This window comes from Quercus lobata, chromosome 1 (genome assembly GCF_001633185.2).
Source record: "Quercus lobata isolate SW786 chromosome 1, ValleyOak3.0 Primary Assembly, whole genome shotgun sequence".
Taxonomy (NCBI): Eukaryota; Viridiplantae; Streptophyta; class Magnoliopsida; order Fagales; family Fagaceae; genus Quercus; species Quercus lobata.
The window spans coordinates 30392085-30412676 of NC_044904.1; the positions used below are offsets into that span (position 1 = coordinate 30392085).

Sequence of the window (20592 nt, forward strand, 5' to 3'; positions counted from 1 at the left end):
GATATTTGGCTACTTTTTCTAAATTTCAAAATTAATAAAAGAGTGTGCGAGAAGGAGCGAAATTAATAAAGAGTATGTATGAGAAGAAAGACAGTGAATGGTTGGCCATAAGAAGCATTTATTATATGTGTTATATCTTTTCTGCTTCATCATAGTCTATCCAATGGTGCATTGGGTTGCCACTTAAGAGGTCCAAGCTTTCCCCTCAAAAAAAAAAAAAAAAAAAAACCTTTTTTATTAGGAATGTATAATGCAGGAGCTGATTCAACTGATATCATGCTGTTCACGTCAATTCCCACATAGTTTTTATTTATATCTAGTAACTCAGGATTCAGAAGAGTATCAAGCTCTATGGCTAATATGTGGTTTGCTGGAAGGCCATCATCTTTGGAATTGAAGAGTCCCAGAAACTGACTTGCTACAGCGTGGGTGAAGTCCCAAGAGGGAGTGACGGTGAAGGTAAGGCCATGACCCCCCAAATTTGGTATTTGAGAAACTATTGCAAATACAATGTTTGTGGAAAATGAAAGAGATGGGGTTAAACTAGAAGTAGAAGTTGTTTTGAATTTTAAAGGGAGTGGGTGGAAGCATACTTGTTGGTTTGAAGTTGGTTTTTGACCATTGGGGTGGATTTTATTCCATCTAGGTAGAGATGGAAGCCATCATAGATGGTTAACATCTTGAGCAAATTTCAATGGAATACCAGAAAAGGAGGGGATGTAAGAAAGCCATTTAAGAAAAGTGGGAAAAGGTTGTGTAGACAAAGGTAGATTTTCAGAGGCAATTTTGTAGGATTTCAAAAAGTTTAGGTGCTGGTTTTGCATAATACAGTGGGTTGTATAATATTATATTTTACTCACTGTATTTCTTATGCAAAACCCTTTGATGGGAACGCGTAATTGTATTGAACAGAATAGGAAAGTAGTCTTATGGGGACTGCTATGACCGAGCAAATTTCAATGATTTTTTTTTTTTTCCTTTGGATTCAAAAGTATACCAAAATGTCAGCATCTTAGTTCTAATAGACACCGTGGCGGCTCCAAGAATTTTTTTCAGGATGTTCTTTAACAAATATAAATTACATAATCTAATAAAAAGAAAAATTTGTATATTGAAGACGACGACGACAACAACAACAACAATAATAATAAAAAAACACGTAAATATATAAAGTTTACAATTGCTTTCTACATGGTTTTTTTTTATCAAATATTTGTCCATAATTCTAGTAAAAGAATAAATAATAAACTATAAGTTCATTTGAAATATTAATAAAATTATTAATTATTATTGTTTAGTTGTTTCATTAATTTGTTTGTCTTTTATAAGCTATAAGTTGTTATATTGTTGTTTCATTAATTATAAAATTATTAATTTTTGTTTAGCCTAACATAATTTAATTTGTTTGTCTTTTATAATGTATTGGTTAATTAAATTATTAATTATTGTTTATTAGTTGTACACCCCATGTGCATTTACTTCTCCCAATTCAAATATCCCACCTCGGCCCCATGCCCCCATCCACCCCCACTCAACAGATAAGCCCCATGGCCCTCAATCACAAGAGCCAATTAGAAAAATTCACAATTACAAATCACAATATACTAGAAGACAATTAATTGTATCTCACCAACACTAACACCAACGGATAAAGTCAAAAACAGGGGCAAATATTAATAAAGCAATAAGGTAAAGCTAAGCAATTGGATAAAGTCTCAAAGAGAGAGAGAGAGACTCTCATTTGCTTTCAGTCTTCAGATAAAGAGAGAGAGAGACAGAGAGTCTAAAAGAGAAACTCATACCCATTAACCCATATATGTAAGAGACTAAAGAGAGAAAAAGATAAAATACCTTGAGGTTGAGGGAGTAAGGAGGCCTGAGGCTGAGGGGCGGCGCCATCGAGCAGCACATCGAGGCGAGGAAGATGGGTCTCTGATCCGATCTGACCGATCTTTGATCTCCGATGCACGATGTGTTCTAGTTTTGGAGCTCGAGTTTGAGGCCCGATGTGATGACCAATGTGCTCTGTTGCAGCGTTGCTCGAGGCAGAGGTGCTGTCTATTGGTTGTTGTCATTGATGTGCTTTGTTCTGGTTTTGCTTTACTTGATGAATTTGTTGCTTTGGTTTCTTTGGGTTAGGTTGTAATTGCGTATATTGGGTTTTGGTTTTTTTTTTTTTTTTTTTTTTTGAGAATCTGTGGGTTTGCGACCATGTTGAGTTTGCTTTACCTTGTTTTTTTTCTTTAGATTGGGTTTGTAATTTGTTGTTTAGGATTGATGTTGGGCTTTTTTTCCCTGGTGAGCTTGCTCTGTTACAAATTTTTTTGGGCTTTTTTTATTTTTTTTATTTGAGGGTGTTCCTAATTTTGGTTGAGGGTATTCCTGCTCTTTTTTTAAGGGTAAACGAATAAAAAAAATTAATTATTATAAATATATATATATATATATATATATATTTATATATTTTTTTCAGGTAAGGGTATTCCTGGGAACACTCTGGACTAAACATAGTGCCACAACTGCATAGCCATAGGGAACTTATCAATTACCCCCATAATGGGTGTAGAAAATCAATAGCAAAATATGATTTCTTTTTCTTTTTTACTTTCCAAATTTTATTTTATTTTTTCCTTCAAATGTGACAGATCAACTTCTTATACCAATTTGATCTGTTACAAGTGTTCAAAACTTAATACTTCAATAAGAAATTTATTTAGATAGTGGCACTTGATAATAGATTAAATGCTTTCGAAGTGAATTCTTTTTGTAGAAATAACTTGTATAGATTGGCAACGTGTTAGAAGATGCGGTTATCTTTAATTTGGATTTTTCAGGCAGTGGTCCTGTCCTTTTACTAAATGTTCCTTCATTTTTTGAGATTGAACGGCAGAAATTTTTATTCAAAACAAAGCAAACTATACACTAGGAGCAAACTTGCTCAGTACAAGATGGAGACATCTCCAATTGAAAGGCTTCTGAAACAATATCAAATCTCTTGCATACGACATGTTCTAGAGCAGTTACAATATCTACCTAGCCTACCATCAAAAAATCACAACTACGTTCCCATATATTATCTATCTGTATAGAATTAAGAAGAAAAGGGGGGCATTCCTCCACCCTAATTCCTATAGAATTTCTCTTGAGAGCTTCCTTTGCTATTACATGAGCTACTTGATTATATAAAGAATTTGTAAAACTAAAAACGACTTTTCTGAAGTGCGATGCTCTCCACTGGATGTCTTCAACCAATGTTCCAAAAGGGGCAAGACATTTCTCTGGATTTTGTAGAGCTAGGAATAGATCTGCGCAATCACCTTCAATCATGATATCATACAAACTCAAGTCAGCAGCAAAAGATAGAGCAAGTAGGGCAGCTTCAGTCATGAGTTGCACTTTGTCTCCATAATTCTGGAATTTTACAGCAACCCCAATAGTCTCACCTTCACCATCTCTTATTATAATGCCCATGCATCCAGTTGGCTCATTCTTCTTTTTTTCAATGGCAATGTTAATCTTGTATAGATGGGATGGAGGGGGTTCCTATTTATTACTTTGAGCATGTGGTACAGCTCTCCTTAAGTCCAGATAATCTAGGAAGTCTATAGTATATGCTGCTGCTCTTTGGGTGATTTGCGTTGGAGAACTATGCTTTTGGTCCCACGCTAGTTCGTTCTGGTCCCACGCTAGTTCATTCTGAGCATTCCATATCATCCATGCTGTGGTGAAGATCAACTGGACAATAGACTTTTTTAATCTACTCAAAACCAAAGCCACAAAATCAGTAATGTTAATTGTAAGGTCTCAATTTGGGGCCCAAACCCAACAAGAATGGGGTCTTGGTCCAAGGGGCCCAGAAACAATGAATTTGTAGAGAGTGGGCTACAGAACTGGGTCTTAGCGAAGTGGACAGTGGCTAAGGTTGGGCTACACAACAGTTGGACACAAGTAATTTCTATTAATGTCCATATATTCTCAGTTCGAGGAGATGAGATGGATATTTGCTGGTTCTAGCTCTCAGTCTTCAGTTATTTTTCTGTCCCCTTTCTTCATGAGGACTCCCTTCCATATATAGTCTCCTTGAAGCCATCATGGCCCTACACTTGTTGATTATCCGAACTCTCACTTGAATGTTTGTCCCATCGGACACCCCCTTCATCTTTCTGTGAGTTGTGGTAGCCAAGGCAGCACTGTTCACAGGTCTTCTCCACATTAATGAGACCAAAAAGGTAGCTTTAACGCATTTAATGTGGCAGCTGCAGCCTCTCCTTGGACATCTTACGTTTCCTTCTTTGCCACGGGTCCGTGGGACTCGTCCTTGTTACTAATGTTCTTTGGAGTGGGTCCTTTTAGTAGGCAGAGTACATGTTTAAGCCATATGCGTCACGTCCGAGGAGACATTTCTCCTCGAACTGCCCTTTAAATGTCTTTAGGCCCATGAGAACTGGGCTAGGAGCCCTTTTGGCACCCACGTCTTCTCGTCGAACGTGGTTGATCTTCCCATATGGGGCCCAAGACCCATTGCATGATTTTGGGTCTTTGTCCCTACATTAATGTATATAGTGTTGTGGGTTTTAGGCCCAACTAGATTACTTGTATAGCACACATTCTTGTACTACACTCTTACTTGTACTGTACACATATGCCTCATGTATAAAGGTACTCATGTATATTCTATTATTTTGAGAAATACAATACACTTATTCAGTATTTCTAACATGGTATTAGAGCCATTGCTCTAATTTTCTTATGTCTTGTAGTCTTATCTTTGTCGGTATTTTCCGCTACCTTAACTTCTGATTTCAGTAAGCCCTTTCAGTGCCCTCTCTCGACTGCTCCGCTGCTGTCAGAGGTCCTCACGGTTAAATCTCCGCCACTAGAAGCTCCTTCTCCGCCGCCAAGACCACTGCCATTGTCGGATCTGTCACCTCTGACCTCCAATTACAACACAAGATATAGCATCATGTAGACCGTCAACCGATCTACTCAACTTCGCCAGAAACTTCCAAATCTGAGCCTCCACATGCTCTCACGCATTGCTCAAAGTTTCGGTGAGACAAACCATGCGACTCCACGCATCGTCACTCACGCGCTGCCACACGCCTGATCTAGATCTACTAACGTCATATACGCCACATCAGCGCTAAATGACATCATCACTGCCACATCATCGCTTACGTCATCCTGAAGTCAACGACTTACATCATCCACAGGTAAGCTGCTTACGTCATCTTTGACCTACCAGCGTTAACTTTACCTTTGACCTGCGTTGACTGTTGACTTTTTGCTAAAGTTGACTTTTTGCAGTCTAGGTGCTCCTTACCCAGTTTTTCGCATAGATTTCATTTTTACAATCCATTTTTGCATTTTTTGCTTCTAAATGAAGAATAAGGATATGTCTTCTTCTTGTTGCAATAATCGTTGCTAACAATCTAGCAAATGTTTTTGCAATTTTTGCAAACATTTTGGCCACAGTATTGAGACTTGCTATAATTGCAACAAATCAGTTGTTTCAATTTCTGCTGCTGTTATTGCTAACACTAAGTGTGTCCAACCAATGGCTCTTGTCTCTGCACAGTTTAAGTCTTCAGGACGCACTTTCACCATGTTCACAAATGACCTTAAAAACATCATCGCTAATGTCATTCGTATGGTTGGTAATGCATCTTATTTCTCTTCTCTCTCAGCTCTATCTAGAATGTCTCCTTCCTTTTGGCTTATGGATTCTGCTTGTTGCAATCACATGGCACCTCACTCGTCCTTATTTTTTGAATTTAAATATGCATCACACCCTCTCAATATTCGCACAACAAATGGTTCCACAATGTCTGGTCATAATATAGGTTCTGTTTCGACCTCCAACCTCTCAGTTCCCGGGGTCTTTAATGTTCTTGACCTTTCTTACAATTTATTTTCTGTGGGACAATTAGCTAAGTTGGGTTATCGCATTATCTTTTATTATTCTGGGTGTATTGTACAAGATCCAAGGACAGGACAGGAGCTTGGGACCAGTCTTAGAGTTGGGCGTATGTTTCCCTTGGACAACCTTCGTCTTCTACTTGTTGCTCCTGTTTTTATTGCTGCAACTACTACAGTTTCTTTGATTCCTTCTGTTGCACTTTGGCATGCTCGACTTGGTCACGCATCTTCCTCTTAGGTACAACAATTGACTTCTAGAGGCTTGTTAGGTTTAGTGTCTACAAAAATTTTTGATTGTGTTTCATGTCAGTTAGGAAAACAACCAATTTTGCCTTTCAATACTAGTGAATCAATATCCACTAATATCTTTGACCTTATTCATTCTGATGTTTGGGGGTCTTCCTCTGTCTCTAGTATTGGTGGGTCTCGATATTTTGTTATCTTTGTTGATGATTACTCTCGCTATAGCTGGATTTTTAATATGAAATATCGTTCTGAATTATTACAAGTATATTCTAATTTTGCAAAAATGGTTGAAACTCAATTTTCCAAATGCATCAAAAATTTTCAATCTGATAATGCTCTTGAATACACTCAATATGCTTTCCAAGCTGTTTTGGCATTCCTATGGTACTATTCATCAACTAATTTGTCCAGGTACCTCTCAGCAAAATGGTAGAATTGAACAAAAAATTTCGTCATATTCTTGACACTGTTCATGCTCTCCTTCTCTCTGCCAAAGCTCCTGCTCCTTTTTGGGGCAAAGCTACTCTTCATGCTGTTCATGCTATTAATCGCATTCCAAGTCCTGTTATCCAAAATCAAACTCCATACGAGAACCTTTTTGGGACACCTCCAGACTAACACCTCCAGACTATCACCACCTTTGCTTCTTCGGCTTTGCTTGTTTCATTCTTCTTCAACCACATGAGCATAACAAACTTAAGTTTCGGTTAAGACTTTGTTGTTGTCTTGGCTATATTGAAACTCAAAAAGGGTATCGGTGTTATGATCCTGTCTTTCACTATCTTTGTATCTCCCGCAATGTTGTCTTTTGAGAACATCACTCCTTTGTTGAGCTCTCTCATTTCCGTGCCTCCCTATTTTCCTCCTTTGTCTTATATCTTTTTCCAGATGAAGCACATATTCCTTCTGTAGCTGCTTCTAATCCTCCTATAGCTGCTCCTGATTCTCCTGTAGACTTCTCTGTCCAACCACCAGAAATCCCTGATCTCTTTCCTAGTTCACCCTTTAATGAATAGGTGGACGATGAATAGGTTGAAGACGAGCTACCCAACCTTAAGCTTGGGTCCCCTGCTCCTGCTTCGCCTAAAGATCTTGCATAAAACATTCCATCTCATCATTCAACTTGGGTAAGATTCATTCCTGCATTTCTTAATGGGGATTTAAGTGAAGAAGTTTATATGCAACCTCCTTCTAGTCTCTCTGTTGAATCAAATAAGGTTTGTCACCTTCGACGTGCACTTTATGGCCTTAAACAAGCTCCACGAGCTTGATTTGCCAAATTCAGTTCTACCATTTCTCGCTTGAGTTACATGACCAGTCATTATGATTTTGCTTCGTCGCATTGACAAAGGCACTATTTTACTTCTCCTGTATGTAGATGATATGATCATAACTGGTGATGACCTCAGTGCCATTCAAGAACTTAAAGATTTTCTTAGTCAGTAGTTTGAGATGAAAAATCTTGGACATCTCAACTACTTCTTGAGTCTTGAAATCACTCATTCTACAGATGGACTTTATATTACTCAAGCCAAGTATGTCTCTAATTACTTAAGCTGGACTTACTGATAGCAAGACTGTTGACACTCCAGTTGAGTTTAATGTGCATCTGACTTCCTGAGGAAGGAAACCATTGTCAAATCCCTCTCTTTACAGACACTTGGTTGGCATCCTAGTTTATCTCACTATCACTCGTCCAGACATTTCCTATGTTGTTCACTAGGTAAGCTAGTATTTGTCTGCCCCACAATCGACTCACTATACTACTGTTCTGCGCATTCATCGATACCTAAAGGACACTCTCTTCCATGGTCTTTTCTGCTCTACTCAATCTTCTCTTGTTCTCTGTGCATTTTTTGATGCTGATTAGGTAGGAGATATTGCTTTCTTCTTAGTTCTTCTCTAATTTCTTGGAAAAACAAGAAACAAACGCATGTGGCCCACTCTAGTACTGAAGCAGAATATCGTGCTCTTGCTAATACCACATATGAGCTCTTTTGGCTATGATGACTTCTCAAAGACTTAGGTGTGTTCACATCTTCTGCTACTCCTCTTTATTGTGACAATCAGAGTGTCATTCATATTACTCACAATGATGTCTTCCATAAATGTACTAAACATATCGAGATCGATTGTCATTTTATTCATTATCATCTTGTTCATTGTACTCTCAAGCTGATCTCAGTCTCCTCTAAAAATCAACTTGCAGATATCTTCACCAAGTCGCATCTTAAGGGACGCCTTCGTGATTTGGTTGACAACCTCAAGCTAATCTCACATCCACCTTGAGTTTGAGAGGGGGCTGTTAACGTATATAGTATTGTGGACTTTAGGCCCAATTAGATTACTTGTATAGCACACATTCTTGTACTACACACTTACTTATACTGCACACATATATCTCTTATATAAAGGTCTCATGTATATTCTATTATTTTGAGAAATACAATAAATTTATTCAGTATTTCTAACAAATAACTTTTTTAATACCTACATACTCACTTCCAGAGGCCCCTGGAGTCATCTTCCATACAGCTTGGGCTACTTCGCAGGAGTACATCACATGGTCTACAGATTCAGCCTCCTCTTGACACAGAGGACATGTTAAGTGATAGACATTTTCCTTTTGTAAAGATTTTGTCTATTTGGCAATTCGTTGCAGCAAGCTTTCCTTATTAGAATTTTGATCCGTGATGGAAGTTTCATTAGCCGTCAGAAATTGACTGTTATTTGGATTTGAACATTCCCCTGTTGTGTTACAAGTTTCAGTTGCTCTCAACATGTGGTAAGCACTTCTAATAGTGAAAATTCCACGAGTTGTCCCATTCCATATCAATATGTCTTTATGATTTTTGCGACTTAGGGATGGATTTAATAATTTGAGCCTCATTTGGTGTAAACACAGCATCAATACTTTCGTGTTTCCGGCAACCAGTATTTTGGTCAATCAGGAGGTTTACTGTGGCATTTTCAGGAAGGGTTAGGTGGGGTTTGCACCTTGTATGTGATGGGCATGGTAGCCAGCGATCCTTCCTGTTAGAAATTGGGCTGGTTTTGGTCCAACCCATAAACCATGGCCCATGGATCGTCCACATGGGTTATCTGATAAGTAAGTTTAAATTTGAACTTAACAGATATTGATATGAGTTATCAATATCAGTAGTGGAGTCATTTAAATTTAAAAGATGAGATCTTTTAGGGATCACATATATCTGATAGTAAGTGAATCTCTACTAGTATTTAAATACTCCTACATTAGTCAGATAGTGGTTAGACACAGTGAGTGAACATACGTATAGTTTTGAGTGTTCTCTCAAAATAAGCCGTCTCTCTGGGACATCATCTACTGTTCCCTAGAATTTGGAGCGTGGAAATTAGGAGAGACTCTAGTAGCCTTTCCTGCGACTTGGAGGTGTTCCACAAAGGAGATCGTGAGGAGTTCGTAAAGCAAGCAAAGTGAAAGATCCGGCAATTTGGTGATCTGCTCCACCAAAGGTATGTGTCTACATGACCTCTAGTAAAGTATATATTTATTCAACATTGGTATCAGAGCCGTTTTATGCTTGTTTTCACTCTTGAATGATGCCATGATCTCTTAAATATATAATCCCATATGCATGCTAAAATTAAAAGTTTAAGTAATTTTTAACTTTTTCAGATCTGTAATTTTTTTTAGGCATGTTATGGCATGTAGAGAGAGAAATAAAAAGCTGTAATTTTTTTATTGTTTACATGTAATCCGAAATTTACGGGCTTATTTTGACCCATTAAATCTTATTTAATGTCAAATATTTTTTAATAATTTGAAAGTACATTCCATAGGCTTTAAAACGACAGTTTACATGCTTAATTTAGACTTTAAATGAGAAAGTTATGGTCTTTTAAAGATTATGGTTGTATTTGATAAAATCTGAAAATTTGATGTCTAACGTGGAAGAGGATGAACAATAAAGTGAAAATTGTTTTATAATAGTGTACCGTGCGGGCTCCACTAACCACTAATTTTTTGAGTGGTTATCTAATATAATAATTGTGTAATGTAGAGAGCCCCACGTTGCTTTCACCAAAAAAAAAAAAAAAAAGGAGCCCCACGTTGATGTTAGTGTGTTAGTTATACTAGAACACTATCCTTGTTTCAGATACACACAAATATAAGGGCCCCACGCTACTGTATTAGTTACACCTTGATAAAGATAATGTGCATATCACGTTGGTGTATCACATATTGTTGTTGTTTCCTTCAACAAGGAAACTGTGCAAGTAATAAGTCACATGCAAGTGACTGTGTGGGTTTGTAATATTGTTTACAAACAGTGGGCTTTTAATTTATAGTAAAACTATATATATTCTTAATTTTGTTTAGACCACATTTTTTCTAATGTGACATATGTGTAGTTGTAGTGGCAATTTTTTTTTTAACTTTGATGTTAAAATAGAATTGTGATAATATAAGAAAATTATGAAATTAGTTTTCTAATTTTCTGTATAATTATGCAGTGTTTTAATCTTTGAATTAATTTATGATGTCTTTTAACATATTGTGATTTGATTGAATTGATATTATATGAATGCATTATGTGATGAATATGTATCCAAAGGGTTTATGAAACTCTTTGGCTCATCTCTATAGTTAAAGATTGTATTGGTAATTTATGCAACATGTATATTTTTATTTATTGTTATTATGGATGGATAAGACAATTTTGAAATTATTTGGTAACGTGGTATCCCCAATTTTTTTTTAAATTACAAATAGAATCTTTGTAATAGGATACTTGAATATGTAATTTTTTTTTTGGGCCAATGTTTTTTGTCAATTTTTTGGGCCATTGTTTTTGGCAATATAATTTTAAGGCTATGTAATTTAATTTTGGAAGCCATGTAAGGGGATGTGTTTCACGGTTACCTATAATTTTCAAATTTTGTCTTAGCATATTGTATGAAATTACCAATAGGGCTTATAGTGGAGTCCATGCACAATGTGTTGTGCACAAAAATGTATGGACATATGTTATATGTATGATTTAATGTGTATGATGTGATGCTTTATTCTTCACAAAATTTTATTTAAAAATCAATTAGATGTGTTATTCCAATTTACATAGTGAGAGATGATTATGAGCTTAGCAAAATTTTTAATCTTACTATGTAGAAAGGAATATCATGGTCTAGTTGGATTTTTTGGAAATAAAATCTAAAAATGTATGTGCTAATGTCAACTTGTGTAATGAATGTAGTGAACATGGCCACTAAGAATGTAGTTGCTGATCTAACTAAGGATGAGAAACTAGATGGAACCAACTATGATATGTGGCATAGAAAAATTCAATATCTGCTTAATGAACAAGAGGTCCTTGAAACCCTAACCAATGTGATGATGCAACCTGAAAATGGGAATACTGCCCAACATCGCCGTGACTTAGAGGCCTATGAGTCTTGGGTTAAGAAAGATCGTTGTGCACGCTTCACTATGCTGAGTAGCATGCACAATGATCTTATTGGGGAGTTTGAGAACTACCCAAATGCCCAAGAGATGTAGAACCAGCTTAAGATTGCCTTTGGAGGGACTTCAGCAACTAGGTTGCGAGCTCTTACTTTGAAGTTTGAGCAATATGTTATGAATTCAAAACACAGCATAGCTGAACATTTAAGGACAATGTCAGCATTGATCCATGATCTAAAGGCTGCTGGTAATAATCTCTCTGATGAACAATAGGTCACAGTGGTGATACGTTCACTGCCTGAACCTACTTGGGGGCAAATGAAGCTTGTTTTGACACATAGTGAGAATATCAAGACTTTTACTGATATTTCTCGTCATCTCGAGCTTGAGGCAGAGCGCATGGGGGCACACCAAAACACCCTCCTTGTCGCCTAATCTGGGCAGCGGAAGGCATTCAGGCCTAAATGCAAAGGACAAGGGAGGAATGCCAAAGGAGTTGGTAACCTTGGGCCTAAAGAAGGAAAGATAGCAAAGCGCTAAAAGGGCAAGCGTGCTAAGAAGGACAAGGCAAAGATCAAGTGCTACAACTGTGGTAAGAAGGGTCACTTCGCTCGTGAGTGCACTGAGTCGAAGAAGGTATCCATTCTTAACAACTCTGCTATTACTTATGTTTGTACACATGTTTTTGTTGCTCATACTATTCCTGGGTGGATTGTAGATTCAGGAGCAACCAAACATATAGCCAGAGATAGAGTTGGGTGTGTGGATTACAAAAGGATACCAACAGGCACACAGTACGTTATTTTGGGTAACGGAGCTCAAGAAGAAGTCATAGGAGTTGGAACCTACCAACTCAAATTGCGTCTGGGACGTACGTTACTTCTTCATGATGTGCTTCATGCACCTGGTGTCCAATGTAATCTATTTTCAGTACTTACTATGCTTAGACTTGGATTTAGTTTCCGTTTTGATGGTCTTCAGTTGGATTTTCATTTAAATAAAACCTTGTATGGACATGGTTATTTATCTAATAATTTCTTTATGTTAGATTTAGATCATTCCTCTTTTTCTTTCATTGCTCATAATGATGATATTTCTGATTCCGTAATGTGGCATGCTAGACTTGGACACATAGGAAAAGATAGATTGGCTAGACTAGCTAGAGAAGGCCTATTGGGGTCTATCACTAATGTAAGCCTACCTATGTGTGAACCTTGTCTAGCTGGAAAGGTCTGTAGGAAGCCTTTTGGTAAGGCTCCAAGGGCAACTCATCCTTTGGAATTAGTCCATTCAGACATATGTGGACCTATGAGTGTTAAGACACGCCATGGCGTCTCTTATTTTCTCACATTTATAGATGACTATTCACGTTTCAGTTATGTCTATCTGATTTCTCATCGCTTTGAAGCATTAGATTGCTTTAAGTGCTTTGTGGCAGAGTTTGAGAATCAGAAAGAAAGGAACCTAAAGGTTTTTCGAACTGATAGGGGTCGTGAATATTTGTCTAAACAGTTTCAGGAACTGTGTGAGGAAAAAGGGATTCGTTGGCAATTGACGATTCCTGGTACTCCACAACAAAATGGTGTTGCAGAGAGAAGGAATCGTACTCTATTAGAGATGGTTAGATCGATGATGGCGCAAGCCAACCTTCCAATTTTGTTTTGGGGGGATGCATTGATGACTGCTGCCTACATCCTTAACCGTGTGCCTTCTAAGTCAGTTCCCACAACACCATATGAGTTATGGACTGGTGCAAAACCCAATTTGGAGAATTTGCGGCCTTAGGGTTGTGCAGGTTTTGTTCACAGTACTTCCCATAAGTATGGGAAATTGGGCCCTAGAGCAAGTAAGAAAATCTTTATAAGATATTCAAAAAGCTCAAAGGGGTATGTAATGTATGGTGAACATTCTGATGGTGGAATGACTGAGATAGAGTCTCGTGATGTCAACTTCATTGAAGATGATTTTCCAAGCATCAGTGAAGCAAAACAAGATCTCCAGCTTTATAAGCTGCAAGAACTTGAAGGTGTCATACCATCTTTAGGCGAGGGTGGAGAATCACAACTTCATCCTGAAATCGCCAAAGATAGTGGAAGTGATTTTGCTCCTAGTGGGAGCAAACCACTAGATAGTGACACACAAGGATCCAAGGTACGTAGAAGTGAACGTGGAACTATTCCCTGTCGTCATTTTGAGATTGAGGGGGAATCTTTTATATGTGATTCACTGGACCTTGATGAGCCTGCTTCATATGAGGAAGCATTAGCTTCACCTGCTTCACATGAATGGATAGTTGCCATGAGGGATGAGATGGATTCTATGGCAAAGAATCAAGTTTGGGAGTTGGTTGACCTTCCGCCTGGGCGCAAGACCATTGGAAACAAGTGGGTCTTAAAAATAAAGCGCAAGGTAGATGGATCGATTGACAAATATAAGGCTCGTCTCGTGGCGAAAGGCTATACCCAAAGAGAAGGGATAGACTATGAAGAGACTTTCTCCCCAGTAGTGAGATTTGTCTCTATTCGCCTTATTTTGGCTATTGTTGCACATTTGGATTTGGAACTCTTCCAAATGGATGTAAAGACTGCATTTCTCAATGGAGAACTAGACAAGGAGATCTATATGGATCAACCTATTGGCTTTGAGGTCAAGGAACAAGGGCGCAAAGTGTGCCGCCTTAAACGTTCCATTTATGGCCTAAAGCAAGCGTCTAGACAATGGTATTTCAAATTTCATAAGGCTATTATTTCGATTGGTTTTGAAATGATGGAAGAAGACCATTGTGTGTATGTCAAACAATCAGGAAAGAGTTTACTTATCCTGTCTTTGTATGTGGACGACATTTTGTTGGCTGGAAATGACATGGAGATGATTGTCACCACCAAAAGGTGGTTGTCCTCTATTTTTGAAATGAAGGACATGGGAGAGGCTAATTATGTGCTTGGAGTTAAGATCTTCAGGGATCGCTCAAAGAAGCTTCTTGGTTTGTCTCAAGAAACTTACATAAAGATGATCTTAGAGCGATTCCGTATGCATAATTCCAAACCCATAGACACTCCAATTGAGAAGGGACATACATTAAGCCTTGAAGATTGCCCTAAATCAGAAAAGGAAAAGAGAGAAATGGCAAGAGTTCCCTATGCAAGTGCAGTTGGAAGTCTGATGTATGCTATGTTGTGTACTCAACCAGACATCTGTTTTGCAGTTGGTATGGTTAGTTTTTATCAAAGTAATCCAGGACCTGTTCATTGGCAAGCAGTTAAGAGGATTTTTCGATACCTTCGTGAGACATCGGATCTCATTCTTTGCTATCAGGGTGGAGATTTGAGATTGAGAAGATATTCTGATGCTGACTGGGCCAGTGATAGAGATGAGCGCAAGTCCACTACAGGTTATGCATTTCTACTTAGTGGTGCAGCTATCTCTTAGTGCAGTAAGAAATAGTCTTGCATTGCTTTATCCACAATGGAGTCTGAGTATGTTACTTGTTCAGCAGCAGCACAAGAAGCTGTTTGGTTAAAGCGATTTTTCCAAAGCCTAAGGGTGACATCTCTTGCAGATGAAGCTGTAAAGATGTATTGTGATAATATGGCAGCCTTGTCTCATGCTAAAGATCCTAAGTATCATAGCAAAAGCAAACACATACAGACTCGTTATAACTACATTCGTCTTGCTATTACACAAGGAGAGGTGATCCTCCAACATATCTCCACTAACAGGATGGTGGCTGATCCACTTACTAAAGCCATTGCTAGAGATGTCTTTCAGGCTCATGTTAGGAGTTTGGGACTTTGTAGGATTTGATATGTTTTTTGGATACCTTATGGACATTTATGTTTATTCATACTTTATGCAATAATGATGTTATTCATTTTGATTCATCTTGTGATGTAATTGATATTGCATACTGAGCACACGTTATTTGAGAATATGTCACCAGGCTTAGATCGGTCTACTCACATAGACGATCACCCTAGCGCTTAAGTAGCGAGTAGGATGAGACATAGTGATCACTTTGTTTTTTCTGTAAATCAAGTAAGTGATCATCTTGACGCTTAGGGAGGCGTGCAAGATAATATAATGAATGTCGCCTTAGCTAGGCTAAGATGAGACTTATGGGAGTCGCACTTGAAGTGTATCCACAACTTCATGAAGCCTGAATAAAGCCAAATGTGAGATCTTGGACAGGAACTTGATGTGTAACTGTGCTGAGAAACTCAGGTTGGTTGCTTTTGTGGCAATTGGACTAAGATTTGTGCGGTGTTTGAGTGTGACAAGCCCAGTTGAGTGGGCGCTCCGCCGTAGCATACAAATTATACTGTATGTGCTATAGCCAACCAATTAAGGGAGTGATTGGACAAATCCCTACTCCGTCACTATGTGAGCCCTAGTCGACCATTATATGGTCCATTCTGTGCCCTTTTTTGACCTAGAACTATGTCATGAAGTGAATGTTTGATGTCGCTATTTTAGCATGTCATCTCAGGGCCATGATATATACGGTCTCGCGGAGCATGTCTAGGAAAGCGGTCAAGTGCAAATGAATTGACATGAGTGTCTGGGGAAGATTATTTAGAACACACCATTTATTTTATGGCTCATAGCCCGGGCGATTAGGAGGAATTTGTTTTTCAACATAATCATGAGCATATTATATGGTATAGGATCAAGTGTTGCTTTGAGTTTTGAACTCATGAGGGATTAAAGAAACTTGATCGGGTGTGATCAAATAATCTGGGGCATAGACGAGATACAATGAGTGATGTACTATGTTAGTTTAGATGGTGACTTAATATAGTACTCCTACCCTACACCTTCTCGTCAGGTCGCACACTCCATTTTTCTGTATAAAGAGAGGATTGGACAAAAGATTGAGAGAAGCTAGTTCTGATTGTAATACCTAGTGTGGACGAGTGGGAGATGTTAGAAATTGGGCTGGTTTTTGTCCAACCTATAAACCATGGCCCATGGATCGTCCACATGGGTTATTTGATAAGTAAGTTTAAATTTGAACTTAACAGATATTGATATGAGTTATCAATATCAGTAATGGAGTCATTTAAATTTAAAAGATGAGATCTTTTAGGGATCACATATATCTGATAGTAAGTGAATCTCTACTAGTATTTAAATACTCCTACATTAGTCAGATAGTGGTTAGACACAATGAGTGAACATACGTATAGTTTTGAGTGCTCTCTCAAAATAAGCCGTCTCTTTGGGACATCATCTACTGTTCCCTAGAATTTGGAGCGTGGAAATTAGGAGAGACTCTAGTAGCCTTTCCTGCGACTTGGAGGTGTTCCACAAAGGAGATCTTGAGGAGTTCGTAAAGCAAGCAAAGTGAAAAATCCGGCAATTTGGTGATCTGCTCCACCAAAGGTATGTGTCTACTTGACCTCTAGTAAAGTATATATTTATTCAACACTTCCAAATCAGAATCTTCTCTCCTGTACCCACTCTCCATCTAGATCCTTGTTCAGTGACATGTTTCGCTCCAACAATGCTTCTCCATGTGTATGAAGAATTTCGGGGTGTATTTGCTGTAAGAAAAGATGAATGTGGAAAATACTTCGCTTTTAGGACTCTAAACAGCAAAGAGTGGGGATTTTTTTATTCAATCTCCAACATTGAATGTTCCTTCATATGACAAGTAAAAGAAAGTGAAGGTTTTGGATATTATTTGATGCAAAAAAAACTCAACCATGTGCCTTTATTATGTCCAAAATTTCAAAGTGAGAGAAATAAGCTCTAGAAGACTATTACAACTCTCTCTCTCTCTCATGAAAATGAGAGCCACTATTTCAGCCTTGAATTATTTGATTGGTGCAGGTGAGACTGTCTTGTGCAGGTGAGGCTAGCCTACAGGTGAATTTTCCTGTCCTCAAGCTCCCGTCAGCTCAAAGCATTGATCAAACTGCTGGAAGCAATGATGAAAATTCTAGAAGAAGTTTCTCTTCAGCATTGGTAAGTAATGAAAGATGTAAATTAATGCTATCCTGCGTATACTTTAATAGACTGTAAACTCATATTACTTATAGAAGCTATTGACAAGTAGCAGAACCTGTATACATTATAAATTCGTAATCTTTAGGATTCCTCCTGACACTCCTGAAACTGCCAACATAACAGTCCCCAGTATCAAATTATCATCTAGAACCATCAAGTGTTGCTGTTTCCAAAACACTCCCTAAGATTTCAATACGTGCTAGGTAATCAGAAGCAACCTTCTCATACACTGAAGGCAAAACATAGCAAGCTCTGCAGAAGGATCATGGCACCATGAGTATTATCCCCAGAAAGATGGCTTTGAGGTCCAAATAATGCATTACTGGCCTCATGCTAAGCTAGCTATTGGCAGTGTTATATGAACAAAGCAGGCCTATCTCCAAGAACAGCTCTTTTTCTTCCACTGCATGATTACATTCGAATCTAGGAATTCTTGTTTCATATACCTGCCAGCCTAATGCAACTATCATTATCTCACCACTCTGAGGCAAGCATCCCATCACTAGAATTACAAGCTAAAGCAACCTAGCTCGGCTATATATTGATAACATTGGCACTTACACAATATTGTAACAGATCCGCTATTGCAGCTAACTGATTTAGTATTGTCGATACATTAAATCATGTTCATGACTCATATTTGACAATGTAAAATTTTATTAGCATTGAAAATTCATAGACAGGGAGAGGTTCACATTTGTTGCATTAATTTGTACATTTTTTTAACTTACAGAGCTGCAAAAAAAATTTATTGGTGACCATATAAAGCTTGTTCAAACAGAGGAAGTTATCTCTGCGAACTACTTATTGATACATAAAGCTTGTACATAATTCAGAAATTTGCTTCCTTTTCAAAAGTAGGATTCCTCATATTTAATTGGCTTGGAGTATTCTTCCATGATTTTCTTCCTCACCAACTGCAATAGAGAAAGAAACATGAGGATGAATTATTTTACCATAAATAAAAAATAAATAAAAACCATAGTACATGGAATCTGGTCAGGACCTTGTTCTAATAACTAAACAGAGATATACATTTGACAAAGTCATTTCTTGCCATGTATCAAATGCATCCCATGGTTAGCACAGAGTCTACAAAGAAACTTCAATGGAATACTTTGTAAATATCATCTCATGCATATGTAGGTAGGTCCAACAAGATTTCAACATCCTCACATGACCATGATTTAGCAATATTAATTGAAGCTTGTTAATTTGTCTCCACTTACATTCATGATCAAATTTGACAATGAATGGGAAAAAAATTACCTTCATGAACATTGGTGGAGATCGGAATATGTGATGCTGAGTTTTTAGCCAAATGTGCATTGGTGGAAATTGGCAGGTGAGATGTTGTGCTTTTAGCTGAATTCGCAGCTGTGTGTTTGGACGATTCTTCATGCCAGAGCAAAGAAGTCACAGCCTCTCTCACCTTCTCCACCACACCTATATCACCCGGAGTTCTCCTTGACCTTGGACTCATTGCCTCAGATATCACTTGAGAAAGTGCTCTCTCATCTTCCCCAGGCTCAAGTTTATGCATCAAATACTCCTTCACTGAAACACCCTTATCCCATATTTGCTCATTAGGATTAGCGTGCGTTCCTATTTCAGGAGCAAAAGAGGAAGAATAAGTTTGTGGAACCGAAGTGCCTGAATAAGTTTGTGGAACTGTCTGGCCTGACAAGGGCTGTGGAGCAATAGCCTCCCTTGATGTGGTCTGTGAAGCTGCTGGTGTTGAAACTGTGAGGCCTTGGACTTTTGAGGCAAGCGCATAGGTTGCATCCGATACTGCAGCATAAGCTGGTGCCAACCTCTCAGTCACAGTTTCAGTTATCGTCTTGTTTGGACTAGTAGTCTTCTCTTTTTCTTGTTCAGCATTACAATTGACACTGCTTGACAAAACATGCTTTTCAGAAATCACAGGTATTTCTCTTGGATGCTGCCTGGCAGTTTCCCTATACATCTCAGGTGCCAGCTCCGATTCATACACTGAAAATGAAATGATATTATATAGCAGAATCCGCCAAGCTAGAACTTTGTTGATAAGGGGCTTTAGGAATTAGGAAACCACATTGAAGTTTTTGCCGTTTACCTCACAAAAAGCAATAAAACAATAAAGAAAGAAAAAACATAGGAACATATCTGTTAAACAAAATGAGGGTGTAATGATTTTACTTGGGGCTCCAAGGTATTCAGCATCTTCTTCTTCTTCTTCTTCTTCTTCATAATCATCTAAGCTGACACCCCAAGAAGGTGTGGTGTTATCATCCTCACTATTCCTCTTCTTGTTGCTGAGAGTATTTCTCAATTTCTTGGCCTTCTCCTTCACTTTGGTGAGAACTGATTTCTTTTGAGGATGGGCATGATCTTCTTCTGGGTCATGATCCCTCCCAAATGTAGGTGATGAGGAGATTGGTGACCACTTTGAACCATCGCCTATGAAAAGCATGATCAAGACAAGGATTTTTCATTGCTCCAAGCATTAAATGTAACATTTAACAAATAAACCAAACCAGCAATGTTATATATAGTTTGAAATTCATGGAATGAATATGTACTAACAAACTCCCTACCACTTGGACCAAAGCACAAATTTATGTAGGATGCTTAAAACCAATGATGGCATGGCTGCAATGAATTACCTCGGAGAAGTTGTTCAAAAGTGGGGCTTGTAGGACTCTTAGGATTATCACCATATCTATGCATGCGGTCAAGACTCATTGTTTTTTAATTCAGAATAGAGAGGGTCCTAGTGTATTTATGCCTTTTTCAAATAACTATAAGTTATGCTGCTCCTTTATCTCTTAACATTGAGAGAAATTTAAGAGAGAGGAACGGTGATCAATTCCGGGGTTCTTGCATGGACAATGAACAAGAGCCACATTTCATCTAGTTCATATATTTGTGGGCTCCATTATTACACTTGGCAACAGAATGTAGCCATTGACTTTTGCTTGCCACTTGCAACTCAT

At 38.1% G+C, this 20592-nt stretch overlaps 1 protein-coding gene across 1 annotated transcript; it reads right to left on the reverse strand.

Moving 5' to 3' along the window:
* Positions 1–18256: 18256 nt before the first annotated feature.
* On the reverse strand, positions 18257–20398 carry LOC115986474 (low-temperature-induced 65 kDa protein). The gene is made up of 4 exons (XM_031109530.1): positions 20263–20398; positions 19796–20056; positions 18887–19609; positions 18257–18534 (listed from the first exon to the last, which is right to left on the reverse strand). Exons 1-4 carry the CDS (start codon positions 20339–20341, stop codon positions 18491–18493), a joined length of 1107 nt encoding a protein of 368 aa, XP_030965390.1. The 5' UTR covers positions 20342–20398; the 3' UTR covers positions 18257–18490.
* Positions 20399–20592: the final 194 nt, after the last annotated feature.